The sequence below is a fragment of the Mandrillus leucophaeus genome, unplaced genomic scaffold, assembly GCF_000951045.1.
Source record: "Mandrillus leucophaeus isolate KB7577 unplaced genomic scaffold, Mleu.le_1.0 Scaffold112, whole genome shotgun sequence".
NCBI classification, from domain to species: domain Eukaryota; kingdom Metazoa; phylum Chordata; class Mammalia; order Primates; family Cercopithecidae; genus Mandrillus; species Mandrillus leucophaeus.
In genome coordinates, this window is record NW_012099432.1 from 1,203,896 (window position 1) to 1,219,909 (window position 16,014).

The following is a 16,014-nucleotide window of genomic DNA, read 5'->3' on the forward strand; positions in this document are numbered from 1 at the left end:
TTTTTGAGATGGAGTCTTACTCTTGTCACCCAGGCTGGAGTGCAGTGGCACGATCTCAGCTTACTGCAGCCTCTGCCTCCCAGGTTCAAGTGAGTCTTCTGCCTCAGTCTTCTGAGTAGCTGTGACTACACATGTCAGCCATTGCACCCAGTTAATTTTTGTATTTTCAGTAGGGATAGGGTTTCACCATGTTGGCCAGGTTGGTCTTGAATTCCTGACCTCGGGTGATTCTGCCTGCCTCAACCTCCCAAAGTTCTGGGATTACAGGCGTGAGCCACCACACTTGGCCTAACAATGCTTTTTTGTTTGTTTGTTTTTGGTTTTTTTGAAACAGAGTCTCGCTCTGTTGCCCAGGTCGGAGTGCAGTGGCGTGATCTCGACTCACTGCAAGCTCTGCCTCCTGGGTTCACGCCATTCTCCTGCCTCAGCCTCCCGAGTAGCTGGGACTACAGGCACCCGCCACCACGCCCAGCTAGTTCTTTTTGTATTTTTATTAGAGACGGTTTCACTGGGTAGCCAGGATGGTCTTGATCTCCTAACCTTATGATCCCCCCACCTCGGCCTCCCAAAATGGTGGGATTACAGGTGTGAGCCACTGCACCTGGCCTAACATTGCTTTTTTGTTTGTTTTTATTTTTTTTTGGTTGTTGTTTTTTTGAGACAGTTTCGCTGTATTGCCCAGGCTGGACTGCAGTGGTGTGATCTCGGCTCACTGCAAGCTCCGCCTCCCGGGTTCACGCCATTCTCCTGCCCTCAGCCTCCCGAGTAGCTGGGACTACAGGCGCCTGCCACCACACTCTGCTAGTTTTTTGTATTTTTAGTAGAGATGGAGTTTCACTGGGTTAGCCAGGATGGTCTCCATCTCCTGACCTCATGATCTGTCCACCTTGGCCTCCCAAATTGCTAGGATTACAGGCATGAGCCACCGTGCCTGGCCTTACCATTGCATTTTTAAGCCCCTTTTGGAAATTGCTTATTTCACTAGTTACCCCCTCTAGTACCCAAAACGTGGCCGAAAACCTGGACAGTTAGAGAGATCCTGACATCCCAGGTGAAGTCACTTCTGGGACATCATACCCAAGAAGTTGGCCTTTCTGCTGCAGGAATAGGTGGAGCCAGATAAAGTTGTTGATTGCTTTGAGGAGAAAGTGTTTTGAAAGTTGCATTTTATTTTTTAGGCTGTAACAGAAGACAAGTACGAAATACTGCAATCTGTCAACGATGCTGCGATTGTGATAAAAAACACAAAAGAGCCTCCATTGTCCCTGACCATCCACCTGACATCCCCTGTTGTCAGAGAAGAAATGGAAAAAGTATTAGCTGGAGGTAGGGAGGCCGAGACAGGCCGGCAGGGCTTTGAAAACGTGGTGTTCCCTCACTATTCAAATGTGCTATTCAGTTTTAGACTGCTTTGGTAAAAGGCTACGTTGTAGATTGACCACCTTTACTCTGAGATCACATCTCCCGTTGGCTTTGAGTACTTGGGAGTTTGGCAAAACGGTCACACTAAAAGTGAGTAGCACTTTTCGTAGGGGACTGCACCATTTTCCTTTAACTTCATCCTTGAACATTCTCAAACGTGAATGTGGTAGTTGCTTTTCCGTGGAGCCATTCTCTGGCTGTGGAGAAGTGTGTCCCTGGTGATTCTATGGTTTTAAAGATGAGACAACCAGACGGTTTCTGCATGAGCACCACGTTGGAGTTTACCAACAGCCTGTGCTGCAGCTGAGCTGAGGGCCTCTTCGTTTGTCCTCTGCCGTGGCTCTTATCATCTAAAGTGACAGAAGCACAAAGAGCTGATACAGAGTTTTGGATAAAGTTTAAACAGTTGTCCAATTTTTCAGACTACCTCATTGGACCTCGCACTAATAATGTGCTCACAGTCCATGGCCCGCCCCTCGTGTGCCTGTCTTCAGGCCTTATCCAAACCCCTGGCGTGCAGATGGCAGAGAAGACAGACGCTCGGCTTGGCCGCAGCATAGGCTGGCATAGCGCCCTTGTTGCTGTTTACCTTTGGTTCTCATAGCTGATTCCGACTACCAAAGCCCTTCTAGTTGATCAACGTAGGGACGCTGGACCTTTGACCAACAGGACTCTCTCTGTCAAGGGCTGGGGCTAGGGCAGTCCCGCCTGGTGGGCGGAGTTGGTCCCCTTTGCCGCATATGCCTTGGGATGGCTGTTGTGGGATGCAGAGAGGGAGTTCCTTTCCTCTCCCCCGGCCTTTTTAATTTTTTTCCTATTGAACATTTTAGTATAGCTAATTTATTGGGAGAACATGGGGAGGAGGCAAGGGAAGAGGATTAGAAGATAGGCTCCACCTATCTCTCCCCTCCCTCATGAGATTATTCCTTTTAGAATAACTCCCCACTTTTGTTTTTATGTTCGTTTTATTTTTTCTTTTTCTTTCTTTTTTCTTTTTCTTTTTTATTTTTGGATGGGGCCTCCAATTTTTACAATTTCCTCACAGGGCAGAGTTCAATGTGCTCTAGTTTCTCCTTCCCTGGTCCAGGGTGGAGATGAATTCAGCTTCTGGGAAACTCAGCTGCCCTTTAGAAAGCTGCCACATCCCCTTTCCACCTGACAGAAACCCCTTGGTCAAACTGTGCCTTGTCTTCTTATTCCATCCATGAATAGAAACGCTATCAGTCAACGACCCCCCGGACGTTCTGGACAGGCAGAAATGCCTTGCTGCCTTGGCGTCCCTCCGACACGCCAAGTGGTTCCAGGTTTGCATTTTGTTCTTCTCTTTGTCTTTTGGTAGAGAATTCCTAAGTTTTAACTTGGCTAACTGTCACCATAAAGATTCCTTAACATTGACGATAGCCGTGCAGAGCTTAGCACCTGCGGTTCCGCAGGTCCTAAAGGAGTGCACCTCAACAAATTCGACCCCAAAAGAGGCTGAGACTGAATTGGTGGGCTGCTGCTGCTGCTTTGTGTTAAGAGTAATACTTTCTTGTACACGTAGTGAGATTGCGGCTGGCCACACCCTTGGTGGTCGCCATCGTTGACTGTTTACCCTTGGCAAAGCAGCACCGTGACACTTGTGTTGTTCATGTTGACCTGTGCCCTGGGCGGTGCCTCAGACTGAAGAGCCTGTGTTTTGTTCCCCTAGGCTCGAGCCAACGGACTGAAGTCCTGTGTCATTGTGATCCGGGTCCTGAGGGACCTGTGCACTCGCGTGCCCACCTGGGGTCCCCTCCGAGGCTGGGTAAGGATGTTGCTATGGCTACTAGGGGGTGGTGTATGCAGAGTCTCTAGGATATCCCAGGAACACTTGATGATCATGGGGCAGGAGTGGCCCCCTGATGTGTGGCTGGTGTGTACTCTCCAGAGCTGCCTGTGGAGCTGCTACTGCTTGCCACACCTGGGGTTGGGGTTGGGGTTGGGGTTGGGACAGTGTGGGTCAGGGCCCTTTGCAGGGGTCGCACAGCTCAATCCCAGCAGGAGGCTGGCGAGGAGGTGGGAATGATCCCTCTGGGAAGGTTTGCAGATGCTCTCACGCGGGACCAGTTCTTACCAGCTGTTGCTATTTTTTTTCAGCCCCCTATTGGGGTGGTTTTTATATTTGTAAATAAATGGTTAGATTTTAAGTATGAGATACTACATTATAACCTCAGCTTGGTCTCTGAGCTCACAGAGCCTGCAGGATGTCATGTCTGGTCCTCCCTGTCCTAGGTGCACTGGCTCAGGCTTAGCCCTGAGGCTTTGACTTTACCTGACTGGATGGCTATGAGTCCCACGTGTGCCCTGACCCACTCATCTAGTGACAGCTCCCTAGTGGCGGCCGGCCTCATCCTGTAGGTTCTTGGCTCACTGTCCCTCTTCCCTTTCAGCCTCTCGAGCTCCTGTGTGAGAAATCCATTGGGACAGCCAACAGACCGATGGGTGCTGGCGAGGCCCTGCGAAGAGTGCTGGAGTGCCTGGCGTCGGGCATCGTGATGCCAGGTTGGGGCCTTGTGCTTCGCAGGTTGCAGGGAAAGGACAGGGTTCCAGGCCGCCTCCTGGCGGGTACACTGACTGGGTTAGGACAGGAGCAGCCCCGTGTCCACTCCCTAGAGCTGAAGCATGTGACTACCCTCTGGCACCATCATATCCAGCCCTGACCGGGTCCGCAGCCGTCATTCAGAGGGCGGATCCGGGGCAATGGTGACCCACTCCCACGTGACTTTCTTGCTCTGAGACACTTGTGAATTATTTCTGTCAAGGGCTGGACGCCGAGTGGGTCACCGAGCTAGGCATGTTTTCCAGAGCTGGGTGTGGATGGGGCGCGGGGGGTAACACACCTAGTTCCCTCAGCCAGCACACCTCTTCAGAGATGCTAAAAGATAATCCTCTGCATATCTTCCTTGTTTCCTGCCTTCAGATGGTTCTGGCATTTATGACCCTTGTGAAAAAGAAGCCACTGATGCTATTGGGCATCTAGACAGACAGCAACGGGAAGATATCACACAGAGTGCGCAGGTATAGTCATCGCCATTGCCAACGTGCGCCCTGACCCAGTCTGTAATCACTGGCTTCCAGTTCCATTACTGGGTATTCCCAGGGTAGCCCCTGGACTCGTAGGCTCAGGTCGGGGACTGAAGGCAAAGGGATCGTGTCTGATACAGGGCGCCCCAATCTGGGCTGCTTCTTTCCCCTGGTGCCATGCCTGGTTGTCGTCTGCCCCCTCCCTTGGCTTGCTCGAGTGCCATTTTCGGACACTGAGTGGTGCTGGGAGATGTGTTTGCTGTGCGGACTGCTCCGGGGGACCTTCCCCTGCAGGCTACCACATGGCTCCGTGTGGCAACCAGTCCCCAGGTTGGGGTCTCCTGTATTCCTCTGGAAGGGGGGTGGTCACAGGCTGGCCTTCCCCCACAGCAAGGCTGGACTTGAGCATTCAGGCTCTCCCCTGGCTGGTGGGGGACCCCTTGCTGTCGTAGAGGAGACCATTAGCAGCCCTTCAGCTCTGCCCCTCCTCAGAAGGCAGTAGTGAGCGCACACTCCATGACCGGGAGCACAGGGCAGCTGAGTCAGAGCCTCTTCCCCTTCTCCAGCACGCACTGCGACTCGCTGCCTTCGGCCAGCTCCATAAAGTCCTGGGCATGGATCCTCTGCCTTCCAAGATGCCCAAGAAACCAAAGAATGAAAACCCAGTGGACTACACCGGTAAGCCCACGGCGGTTGCCTGATGGCTTGGGCTCCAGGAAGAGTGGCCATCTGCATCTCTCAGCCATGCCCTGCTCTCTCCTTGCAGTTCAGATCCCACCCAGCACCACCTATGCCATTACGCCCATGAAACGCCCAATGGAGGAGGACGGGGAAGAGAAGTCTCCCAGCAAAAAGAAGAAGAAGATTCAGAAGAAAGGTACAGGCCGGGCGCGGTGGCTCACGCCTGTAATCCCAGCACTGTGGGAGGCCGAGGCGGGAGAATCGCTTGAGCTCAGGAGTTTGAGACTAGCCTGGGCAACATGGCGAAACCCCGTCTCTATAAAAAACACAAAAATTAGCTGGGTGTGGTGGCACACCTGTAGTGCCAGCTACTTGGGAGGCTGAGATGGGAGGATGACTTGAGCCTGGGAGGCGGAGGTTGCAGTGAGCAACTGTATTCCAGCCTGGGCAACAGAGCGAGACCTTGCTTAAAATCAGTGTTGAAAGATTTTAAAAACTAAGTAGATAAAAAAGCAGGAAGGTGCAGACCTCCCCTCGTGCTGCTGCTTTATCCATCTGGTCCTATGAAGGCTCACCCTGAAGCCATAGGGAGTGCCTGCTTTTGTTTCATTTTTCTTACTTGTGGTTTCTGAGTCCTTTAACAATAATGAGGCATGATTGGGGATGTAGAAGATGAGTAGGATGATGGTGCCACAGCTGGAGGCCACAGGAGAGGTGCAAACTGGATTCAGTTTGTGTGGCTGCCCCACCCACTGTGTTACGCCACAGAGGCAGGCCCGGGGGCTAGGATTGGCAGAGCTCTCGTGGAGACCTGCCATCGTGCTGATCCAGAGCCACCTTGGTGTTCTCTCTGTAGAGGAGAAGGCAGAGCCCCCCCAAGCTATGAATGCCCTGATGCGGCTGAACCAGCTGAAGCCAGGGCTGCAGTACAAGCTGGTGTCCCAGACTGGGCCCGTCCATGCCCCCATCTTTACCATGTCAGTGGAGGTTGATGGCAATTCATTCGAGGCCTCTGGGCCCTCCAAAAAGACGGCCAAGCTGCACGTGGCCGTTAAGGTAAGTGTGGCCAGCGTCACTATTTTCTAATAGCAGAACCATGATCTTTGTTTTGGGCCCCATATGAGCCATTGTCTCTCAGGGAAGGCATGTAGATCCTAAAAACACACATAGTTAGATGGCGGGTATTTGCAGGTCACATGTGCCAAGAACGCCTTCCCACTGTGGCTGGCAGGCAGAGGGGTCCCCAAACATAGTTGGACATTAGGGCCTCCTGGGAGCAGAAGCTGAAAGGAAACAGCCCTCCTCCAGATGACTTTCTGGGTGGGTGCCTGTAGGCCATGGGGAGGCCCTGCATGCATGGCTCCCGGGCTGAGCCCTGCTTTAATGGGACCTTGGGGATCTCGCTACCTCTGCAGGTGTTACAGGACATGGGCTTGCCGACGGGTGCCGAAGGCAGGGACTCTAGCAAGGGGGAGGACTCGGCTGAGGAGACTGAGGCGAAGCCAGCGGTGGTGGCCCCCGCCCCAGTGGTAGAAGCTGTCTCAACCCCTAGTGCGGCCTTTCCCTCAGATGCCACTGCCGAGGTGAGCACGTGATGGGTGCTGGGAGTCACTGCCAGACAGAGCAGGGAGCCATGTGTCCTGTCAGTGAGGTGGTTACTGGTCCTTGATGATTTGCCCCAAAAAGCTGACCTTTCAGGCCAGAAGCCCACACAGGAAGCTGGGTGCTGCCCTACAAGCCGTGTGGGGGAGGGCCTTGTGGATGTTGTCTCAGCATCCTAGGCTACACTGGGGTGGCCCTGGGTTGAGAACATGCTGTTCAGAGGGGAGGCACAGGGAAGGGGCACATTGCTGGAAGGCCTTCACGAGAGTGGGTGGAGACTGTCTGGCAAGGACTGGCAGTGTATGAGCAGCAGACGCCCGGCCTCAGTCCTGCTGCTCCTCCTGTGTGGCTGGAAAGCCCATAGCTGAGTTTGTCGGTCGTTCTTTCTGTTTTCCCTGAGAACGTAAAACAGCAGGGGCCAATCCTGACAAAGCACGGCAAGAACCCAGTCATGGAGCTGAACGAGAAAAGGCGGGGGCTCAAGTACGAGCTCATCTCCGAGACCGGTGGCAGCCACGACAAGCGCTTCGTCATGGAGGTGCGCGGCCTGGAGCTGCCTGCTGGGGCATCCCATAGGGAGGCCTGGGGTCCCCCTGCCCCTAGAGGGAGGCACTAGGTCACCTCTGTCTGCACTTTCCAGGTTGAAGTGGATGGACAGAAGTTCCAAGGTGCTGGTTCCAACAAAAAGGTGGCGAAGGCGTACGCTGCCCTTGCTGCCCTAGAAAAGCTTTTCCCTGACACCCCTCTCGCCCTTGATGCCAACAAAAAGAAGAGAGCCCCAGTACCCGTCAGAGGGGGACCGAAATTTGCTGCTAAGGTGAGCAGTGACCCTTGAATCTCCTGGCTCAGGCATGGGTTCTCCTGCAATGTGAGCACAAAGGGAATGTCACTTCCTGTGTTCTCTTCTAGCCACATAACCCTGGCTTCGGCATGGGAGGCCCCATGCACAATGAAGTGCCCCCACCCCCCAACCTTCGAGGGCGGGGAAGAGGCGGGAACATCCGGGGACGAGGGCGCGGGCGAGGATTTGGTGGCGCCAACCACGGAGGCTACATGAATGCTGGTAAGGGCCCTTGTACTGCACTGTCCCCATCTTCCCCATGTGCATGCTCTGGGAACAAGTATGCGGGGCTCCTGGGGTGGGCCTGAGACACTGCTGGTCCCTGGTAACCCTCTTTCCCCTTGCAGGCGCTGGATATGGAAGCTACGGGTACGGAGGCAACTCGGCGACAGCAGGCTACAGTAAGTGCGTTTCTCTCTGTCTGACCTGGGAAGCAGTCACAGTGTAGCTTCTGGGCCTGAGTTAGCAAAGGGCGGCCAGAGCAGCCTCGAGGAGGCTGTAGAAGGGGCACACACCTTTTTGCGGTGAATAGGTCATATGACCCTCGACCCCCCCCCGCCCTGCAGTGGGATTGATTGTGTTAACACACAAACTCGTGTAACTGCAAAGTTCCTTAAAAGTTAGAATTTTAAATTTCTCTGCTTTAAGCCATGCGAAGCACCAATCTTGTGAATACGCTTTTCCAGCCAGTGCACAGCTCTTGTCTTGAGAAGGAGCCTTCATTGGGGGGTTACAGGAGCAGAGAAATCTAAAACATGAATTTCAAATGTGGCGCTCTGTGCCCTTTTTCAAAAGAATTCTAATTTCTTCTCTCTGCTCTGTCTCCCCCTTTTGTAGGTGACTTTTTCACAGACTGCTACGGCTATCATGATTTTGGGTCTTCCTAGAGCGTCTAAAAGTATTGCACACAAAATCAACTTTTTACTCCAATTTCCTCCAACTCCAAAACCCAAAGTGTCCGTGCTGTGTCCCTGTGCTTCACTGGGTTTCTCAACCGTGGCTTTTCACCGCAGCTTGTCTGAAACTCTTAGCCTGCAGAATTTAAGACAATGGCAGTTTTTATCGTGATTTGCCTTTGAACTTGGTCCTATTGAAGTTCACACTAAGTGGAAAACAATTTTTTCAGAGAATGTATTTTTGTGCAGAATTGCACAGAATTCTAGAGACAGCGTTGTTCGGCATCAAGGCAAAAGCCCACCTTTGCTTTTTATGGAAAGCATTACTTTATTTAAAGAGACAGACATTGACGCATTTTAATCTACCTTTGTCTTAATTTACAGCAGGTTTTGTATGAATTTTTAACCTTTTAACAAACTCCCAAATCTGGTTGATGCCTTTGACAGTGATGAAAACGATTTCACCACATCTGAATCCAGAGAAACCGGCTTTTTTCTTATTACGAGCATGTGAAAACGTTGGGAACGTGGGGAATTGTGTATTGCGCTGAATTAGCTTCTCCCGCCTCTTGTAATGCTCTGGTGGGTTCTTGTTTGGGAATGCAATGTTTTGTGGCTGGTTTAGCTAGAGAGTGAACTCTCAAAGGTATCAAAACTGTGCTTCCATTATTAGTGCAAGAAACAGACAGGCTTTAAGGGGTAGATGACGTGAAATTTTGCAAGTCTTCATTACAGCTGCAGATGCATGGGATTCTGGATTTTTTTGTTTTTAGTTTATTGGGACTTTAAAAGTAATCAAAGAGAAAGAACCGCGATGTTCCCTGCTTCTTCAGTAAAGGGCTGGCTTTTCCTTGGGCAAAGGTGGTGCTGCTGCATGTGCAGCTGCCACAGACTCCGAAGGCATAGAAGTTTCTGTCTACAAACACACACAGAGTCATTCTGGCTCTTTACTGAGGCCCCCGTTTTCTGGCAGGTGTCCTCCTTGGAAACTGGTTTTGGCTCTGATCAGCGGTTATTTTTTGCAGCAAAGCCTGCGTCTGTGTTGACTTGCAAGATTTTACGTTTATTCAGGCAAAAACTGGTCAAAATGGTTACTACGTGATTTGTTCCCAGAGGTTTGAAACATTCAGTGAAACTTTTTAAAACTTTGATTGCATGATGTATTTTTTTTTTAGAAAGTTATTGTTTGAGAATAATGTCTTTTTATACCAGGAAAATAGTTATCCTGAATGACGTTGAAAACTCCCCCTCCCCTTTATTTTTTTTTAATCAATACATGTGAAAGTAACAAGCCCTCGGCCCTTGCGTCTTCATTCATTCCCGGCTTCAGGCGGGGCGAGGTGGTGTGCTCAGTGCAGGACACTGGGGAAGCTGGGGCAGTGGGGCTGTGGGGTGTGGGTCCTGGGTCCTGGTCGGGGTGTTCTGAAGATCCCATCCTCCCAGTCTCCTCGCTGAGCTGCCGCATGTTCGCTTTCTGGCATTGTGGGACACGTCCTCCCCCTTGGTGTCTTGGCTTTGTGATGGGGGGCGAGGGAGGAGGCCTGCCTGAAGAACACAAACCGAAGGTTGCAGATAGTTCTGTCCACATTGTCGTGTAGGCAGCCCACCACACCAGCGTGGGGTATACATCTCCAGTGGGTGGAGGCACATGAGGACTCCCAGTTACCCCACCCAGGAGGCGGTGGGCCCTTGGTGTCCTCAATCTGGGAAGGAAGGACAGGCAGTGTGGGAGCCTCCCCTTCCATCCCACCCACCCTGGGCCTGGCGGTCTGGGCAGCTTAACTGGGCAAAGGTGGCTGCATTCACAAGCCGACCCGCTCTGAGAGCCCAGGAACTCAGCTGCACCTGCTGATCAGCTTGGGCATTGCCCAGCTTGGCTGGAGAGCTACCACCATGACCTGGCCTCCCGCCTCACCCACCCTCTCAGCCTTCCCACGCCCGTTCGTGGAGACCCCCTCTGTGGGGCTCCCTTGCAAGGCTTGGTGTGCAGCATTCCCTCAGCCAGTGCCATCCCCTTTGTTCCACTCAAGCCTCTGGTGGGGCTGTGTATTGACAAACCTAGTTGACCAGAAGTGGAGTCTCGCTGCTACATTTTCAGCTTGCAGCTGAGAATGTGGTGGCTGCACTGCACGCTCTCAGCCCTGCTGCTCAGTCCCACGTGCACCCAGCAGCTGTGCTGGGGACAAGGAAGGGGCGTCGGGGACATCAGGGCAGTAGGTCTAGGCCTCACCTGGCTGTCCTGGCCCCAGCTGTGGCCAGTCTTCCCCCACCAACCAGGCTGGGGCTTGCTCACATCCTGAGTCACATGCTTGCACGAGTATCACAAGGGAGGTGCCTGCATCATTGACTAAGTCTCAATTTGTCTTCCATGAACCAAACCAGCTCAGACCAGTTGGTCTCAGGATGATGACGGTCCAGGGGTCTCTTTAAACAGTATCTCTTGGGGATCTCCAGGCCTGTGCCTGTGGAGCCTGTTTCCAGCACAGCAGGGAGGAGGGGGGTGGCCGCTGCTTCTCTGGGGCTTTGCTTTTCCTGTCACCATTGGGGATCTCTGGGTAGCCGTCAGCTAGCTGTGAATGTCGTCCCGCGCTCGGAGTCCATCTCATTGTAATGTTGACATCCGCTGCAAAAGCTGCTGGCGCGTGCTGCTTGGCAAAGCCCCATTGTTGTCATCAGCTGCTGGGTGAGTGGAGCTGAAGGCTGGGCCAGCCTGAATGGCTGCGCTAAGGACCGGAGCCACTGCTCCTCTCCCTCCTTTTTCTGCTGCCTCTGACCCGGGCTTATGGGTCAGCCTTCAGGACCCATGGCTGCCGCCTGCCCTTCCCTCCCTTCCCCCTGCCCTTTCCCGTCCTCCGCCTGACCCACTGCCTCCCTGTTTAGGTCAGTTCTACAGCAACGGAGGGCATTCTGGGAATGCCGGTGGCGGTGGCGGCGGGGGCGGTGGTGGCTCCTCCGGCTATGGCTCCTACTACCAAGGTGACAACTACAACTCACCGGTGCCCCCAAAACACGCTGGGAAGAAGCAGCCACACGGGGGCCAGCAGAAGCCCTCCTACGGCTCGGGCTACCAGTCCCACCAGGGCCAGCAGCAGTCCTACAACCAGAGCCCCTACAGCAACTATGGCCCCCCGCAGGGCAAGCAGAAAGGCTATAACCATGGACAAGGCAGCTACTCCTACTCGAACTCCTACAACTCTCCCGGGGGCGGGGGCGGATCCGACTACAACTACGAGAGCAAATTCAGTGAGTTGGCTTCCAGAGCTCCTTGGCTGGGCCAGGGTCCAGGCCCCAGCAGTGCAGCCCACGGAGTGGCGGAAGCTCGGCACTGCCCAGACCACTGGCCGAGGGCCTTAGGAGGAGGACACGTGGTGTTGGCTGTGGGCGGGTGCTAGGAAGATGGGGCGTGGGGCCCCTTGGTGCCGTCTTCGCCACTTTCTCTGGTGTGTTCTCCGAAGGCAGGGGTAGCTGAGGCCTCTGTCTCTAGGCCCTGGCTGTGGGTGAGGCTGCAAGGTGACTTCCTGGGACTTGATCTAGAGAGTTTTGCATCCAGCCCCTGCAAGAGCCTGATCTCTCCGCCACCGCCTCTCCCGCTTCCTCATGCACAGACCCAGCAGGCCCAGGCTGCACCAGTGGCCCGGTGGGGCTGAGTAGGTGTGTCCTTGGGACCCAGCAGCTCTCAGCAGCAGGCCAGGGACTTGACAGAGGCTGCACTGGGTGTGCGGGTCAGAAGGGGGTGCTGTTTGTGTGGTGCTGCTGGCTGAGGAGAGACAGCTGCTGGGGTCTCGTGCACTTCCTCAGCTGCTGCTGGGAAGTTTGGGCTGCAGGAGCAGTTGAGAAGGCACCCCACAGCAGGGCTTTGGAGCTTGGTGACCAGCCCAGCCCAGGGCCAGGTGACCCTGCAGGGCTGCAGCTGGCTCCTGGCGCTTATCTGTTGGGCTGATGTGTGACATTGAAGCAGGCAGGGAGAAGAGTTAGAGGCCCAGGGTTTGGGCCAGGGGCCGGCCGCGTCTGAGGCGCACCACAAGGTCCCTGGGCCACCCCAGTTGTGTGTTTCCTGGGGCCCCTTAACCACCCTGTCTTCTTTCCCCCAGACTACAGTGGTAGTGGAGGCCGAAGCAGCGGGAACAGCTACGGCTCAGGCGGGGCATCCTACAACCCAGGGTCACACGGGGGCTACGGCGGAGGTTCTGGGGGCGGCTCCTCATACCAAGGCAAACAAGGTGGGCCTGGAGCCCCTGGTGGCACAGCATGGGGGCCCGGCACCTGCTGTGAAGCGGGATGTGGACCTGGTGGGAGCAGACGGCAGCGTGGGCAGGGCTGCAGTGGCAGGTGGGCCCTGTGAGAGAGAATACACACTTGGGTGCACTGGCAGCTGCTAAGGCTTCCTGGAGTGGCTGGAGAGCCAGCAGTGTCCCCACTCTTAACCCCTGGTACCTGTGTGAAATGTGGGTGACACGGAGGCCAAACAGCAGTTCCCCTGGTTCTGGCCAGTAGCTCAGCTGTGGGCTCAGGTAGCTTCCCCCAGAAACAAGGGTCACAGTGGTCCCACCTCTCGGAGTCTTGGTGTCAGTCTTGTCCAGTAATGTGTGGTAGGCAGGCAGAGCCGCATAGGAGGCCACGAGTCTTGCCCACCTGCATCCTGGCCGAGTCTTGGGTGTGGGCTGCCTAACCTGAGCCCCGCTGGCTGGGCCCCTCGGCTCTAATCCACCACTCTCTCTCCTAGGAGGCTACTCACAGTCGAACTACAACTCCCCGGGGTCCGGCCAGAACTACAGTGGCCCTCCCAGCTCCTACCAGTCCTCACAAGGCGGCTATGGCAGAAACGCAGACCACAGCATGAACTACCAGTACAGATAAGCCCCCGCGGGGCGGAGATTTCTACCTTCTGCACTTACTCCCCATCAGAAGATCGAGTTTTATGCATCACAGTTAACATGTCAGCTGGCCCTCCAGGCCCCCGCCCCCACCCCGTCCACGTTGCTGTGTCGTGAGGTGCAGCGGGTCACCCTGTGGCCCGTCCTGTGACCCATATTTAGCCGTGTTTGGGACTCCGTGTCTTCAATGGTTTGTTAGTTGCCATTACAACTTTGTCTGGGTAGAGTTTTTGAGTTCTTGCAGTTCAGTATCCCTCTGTCTATTCACACTTGGTGTTAGTGGTAACTCAGTTTGTCTTTAAATAGTTACGGAAGGGATACGTCATTTGTTAATGCTTTTGTGAAGTGAGTTAAACGAGCTTTCTGTATTTTAATGCTTTAGTGTTTCAGTTTTATAAGTGAAGATTTTATTTTAAAAACCAGTGGGAAAGAGTGGGGGGTTTCTTTTTATGTCTGGGTCATTCAGGCAGTACATCTGAATTAAGCTGAATGTAGACAAATAAAGAAAAACAAAACTGCGCCCGTCTTAGGCCTGGGTGTCTGACCCACCAGCAGCGCAATGAGCAGGTTTCCCCGCTCTGTCCCTGCTCGGGGAAAGCAGGGCGGGCCAGCAGGATGCTCCCTGGTCCTTAGAGAGGGTCCAGTTCTGGCCTTCTAGACATTTTACTCATGCTCAGCGAAGGCTGGTTGCTGGTCTCCTGGGCTGTGTAGACCCGGTGTCCCACCAGGCTCCAGGCTCCCACCGTCCATAGAGGGGCTCACAGTGCCCATTCTGGTCTTGGGGAACCCATCACAAAACAGGCAGGCTTTTTCTGCTCCCTGATTTTGGTGTGGTTCTAAGTACACCAGTGATGTCCTCTGTAGGGGCATGCCTGTGGTGGAACACACAACCCAGTTAGAAAAAGAAAGGGCAGGTGAGGCCTGGGTAACCCCAGCCACGGATCGTCAGTGGCTGGAGGGAGCTTCATGTCTGTGCTGGAGCTGCAGCCTGCTCGCCATCTGGAGGCTCAGCAGAGTGGGGAGTTGGGGTTCTCACACCAGCAGATTTCCCTAGAGCGTGATTCTCCCATCTGAGGCAATCTCGCCTCCCAGGGGAAATTTTGCAATGTTTGGAGGATGTTGTCACAGCTAGCAGGTGCTCTGGGATCTAGTGGATACAGGCCAAGGATGCTGTCAAGCATACTATGTTGCCCAGAAGAGTGGCCCACAGTGGGGACCTGCCCTATCGAAATACCAGGTGTGTGGAGGTGGAGACGCTACGCTAGAGCAGCCCTTCTAGCTCCACCTTGCCTGGGGAGGGAGGAGGAGCTCTGGTTTCAGGGCATTGCTGGGATTGCCTTTCCCCAGGATCCCTGTCGGCCATCCAGGAAGAACTGTACTTGCCAAGCCTGGGACCACACACTACAGAGATCCTGCTTTGCTGACCTGAGCACCAGGCCTTGGCCTCCTGTGCTTGGGTAACCATGGCCACTGGGAAAAGTGAGGACCATTTTTGACTCAGAATCATTCAGCTAATGTAGAATATCAAGTGTGCTTTCAAAGGATGAAGATTTGCTTTCTTGGAGAGGTGAAAGAACAAGTTGTGTGCTAGAAAACTGTTGAGGAATTCTCATTTGTGTTAGAGCAGAGGAGGTCCCAGATACCAAGTGGCCCCTCCCAGGAAAGGGTGGGAGAAGAGGACCTGAAGTACCCTGAGATCCTAGCAGTGCACACAGTGGAGGGATGAGGATGGATGAGTCCTACCCCCAATTTTGATGGGATGTGTTCATGTCCTGTCTCCTCTCTTGGACATATTAAGGGGTTGGGACAAGAAGAGACTCCTGTGAGATCAGCAGACCTTGTATTTGAGGAGAGAATACCAGCCTGTAACACCCATGGAAGGGATGCCTCCTGGCCCCACCTGCCAAATACCTCCAAACTCCAGGCAGTCGCCTGCATTCTCAACACAGGACTCTCCTTGCAGTTTCCCGCTCAGTGATCGCTACCAGGGTCGTTTCTGAATGTAGACCCACCACGAGGGACGGATTCCATCCGCCCGCCCTGCTGCAGATCTGCCGCATAGCAGGCACGTGTCTTGGAGAGAACAGCTCTGAGCACAGCATCCTTGGAGCCCTCAGTCCGCTCAGGGGCCTCACCGGTGCTGATTATGCCGTCATGCCGCTTGCCTGTGACAGTATCCCAGCTACAACAGGACGCTGGGTTCAGGAAGATGTGGCTATCACCTTGAGCACTGACAGTGGCCTTCTGGGCCAGTTGCCTTCCAAACCCAGGAAGCTGACCTGCAGGAGGGCCTACAAATGGGCCCTGTAAGAGCTAGGCAACAGTTGGCTTGTGATGAGACACCTCAACGCTTTGGACGGTGTCCTACATGAGTTGATAGGATGGGGTGCTTGGTGGATGGGCCATGGAGGTCCGTGAGCGGGAACTGGGCACACACCATCCCAGAGGGCTCAGGATGCCCCAGGAGGGAAAGAAGGGCAACAGACTACATGATTGGACATGTGTGATTGGCTGGGATGAAGTTGGAGGGAGGGCCGGGGGATTGGTACTGATTCCAAGGAGAAAGTATTGGGGCTTGATGAACTATGATGAAAGGAGGCCTCTGAGCCATAACAAGGGGCACATCCAGGATTTCCGCCACCCTGGATTTAGT

General features: G+C 54.1%; 1 protein-coding gene and 1 pseudogene across 2 annotated transcripts in view; both read left to right on the top strand.

Annotated features, from left to right (window-relative positions):
• ILF3 (interleukin enhancer binding factor 3, 90kDa) overlaps positions 1 to 13,880 on the top strand; it is a 39,681-nt gene extending 25,801 nt beyond the window's left edge. Inside the window, exons 5-20 of the mRNA XM_011995031.1 lie at positions 1,179 to 1,326; positions 2,635 to 2,726; positions 3,113 to 3,208; positions 3,834 to 3,945; positions 4,364 to 4,461; positions 5,034 to 5,145; positions 5,234 to 5,344; positions 6,005 to 6,204; positions 6,564 to 6,731; positions 7,163 to 7,288; positions 7,391 to 7,567; positions 7,660 to 7,813; positions 7,939 to 7,992; positions 11,368 to 11,730; positions 12,579 to 12,707; positions 13,211 to 13,880. Coding sequence (XP_011850421.1) covers positions 1,179 to 1,326; positions 2,635 to 2,726; positions 3,113 to 3,208; positions 3,834 to 3,945; positions 4,364 to 4,461; positions 5,034 to 5,145; positions 5,234 to 5,344; positions 6,005 to 6,204; positions 6,564 to 6,731; positions 7,163 to 7,288; positions 7,391 to 7,567; positions 7,660 to 7,813; positions 7,939 to 7,992; positions 11,368 to 11,730; positions 12,579 to 12,707; positions 13,211 to 13,344 — 2,274 coding nt within the window. The 3' untranslated portion in view covers positions 13,345 to 13,880. The remainder of the gene's footprint in view (positions 1 to 1,178; positions 1,327 to 2,634; positions 2,727 to 3,112; positions 3,209 to 3,833; positions 3,946 to 4,363; positions 4,462 to 5,033; positions 5,146 to 5,233; positions 5,345 to 6,004; positions 6,205 to 6,563; positions 6,732 to 7,162; positions 7,289 to 7,390; positions 7,568 to 7,659; positions 7,814 to 7,938; positions 7,993 to 11,367; positions 11,731 to 12,578; positions 12,708 to 13,210) is intronic.
• A 1,071-nt stretch (positions 13,881 to 14,951) lies between these two features.
• Positions 14,952 to 15,638, top strand: LOC105549875 (annotated as a pseudogene). Its single transcript, XR_001007629.1, has one exon. The product of XR_001007629.1 is annotated as an uncharacterized LOC105549875 (transcript).
• Positions 15,639 to 16,014: the final 376 nt, after the last annotated feature.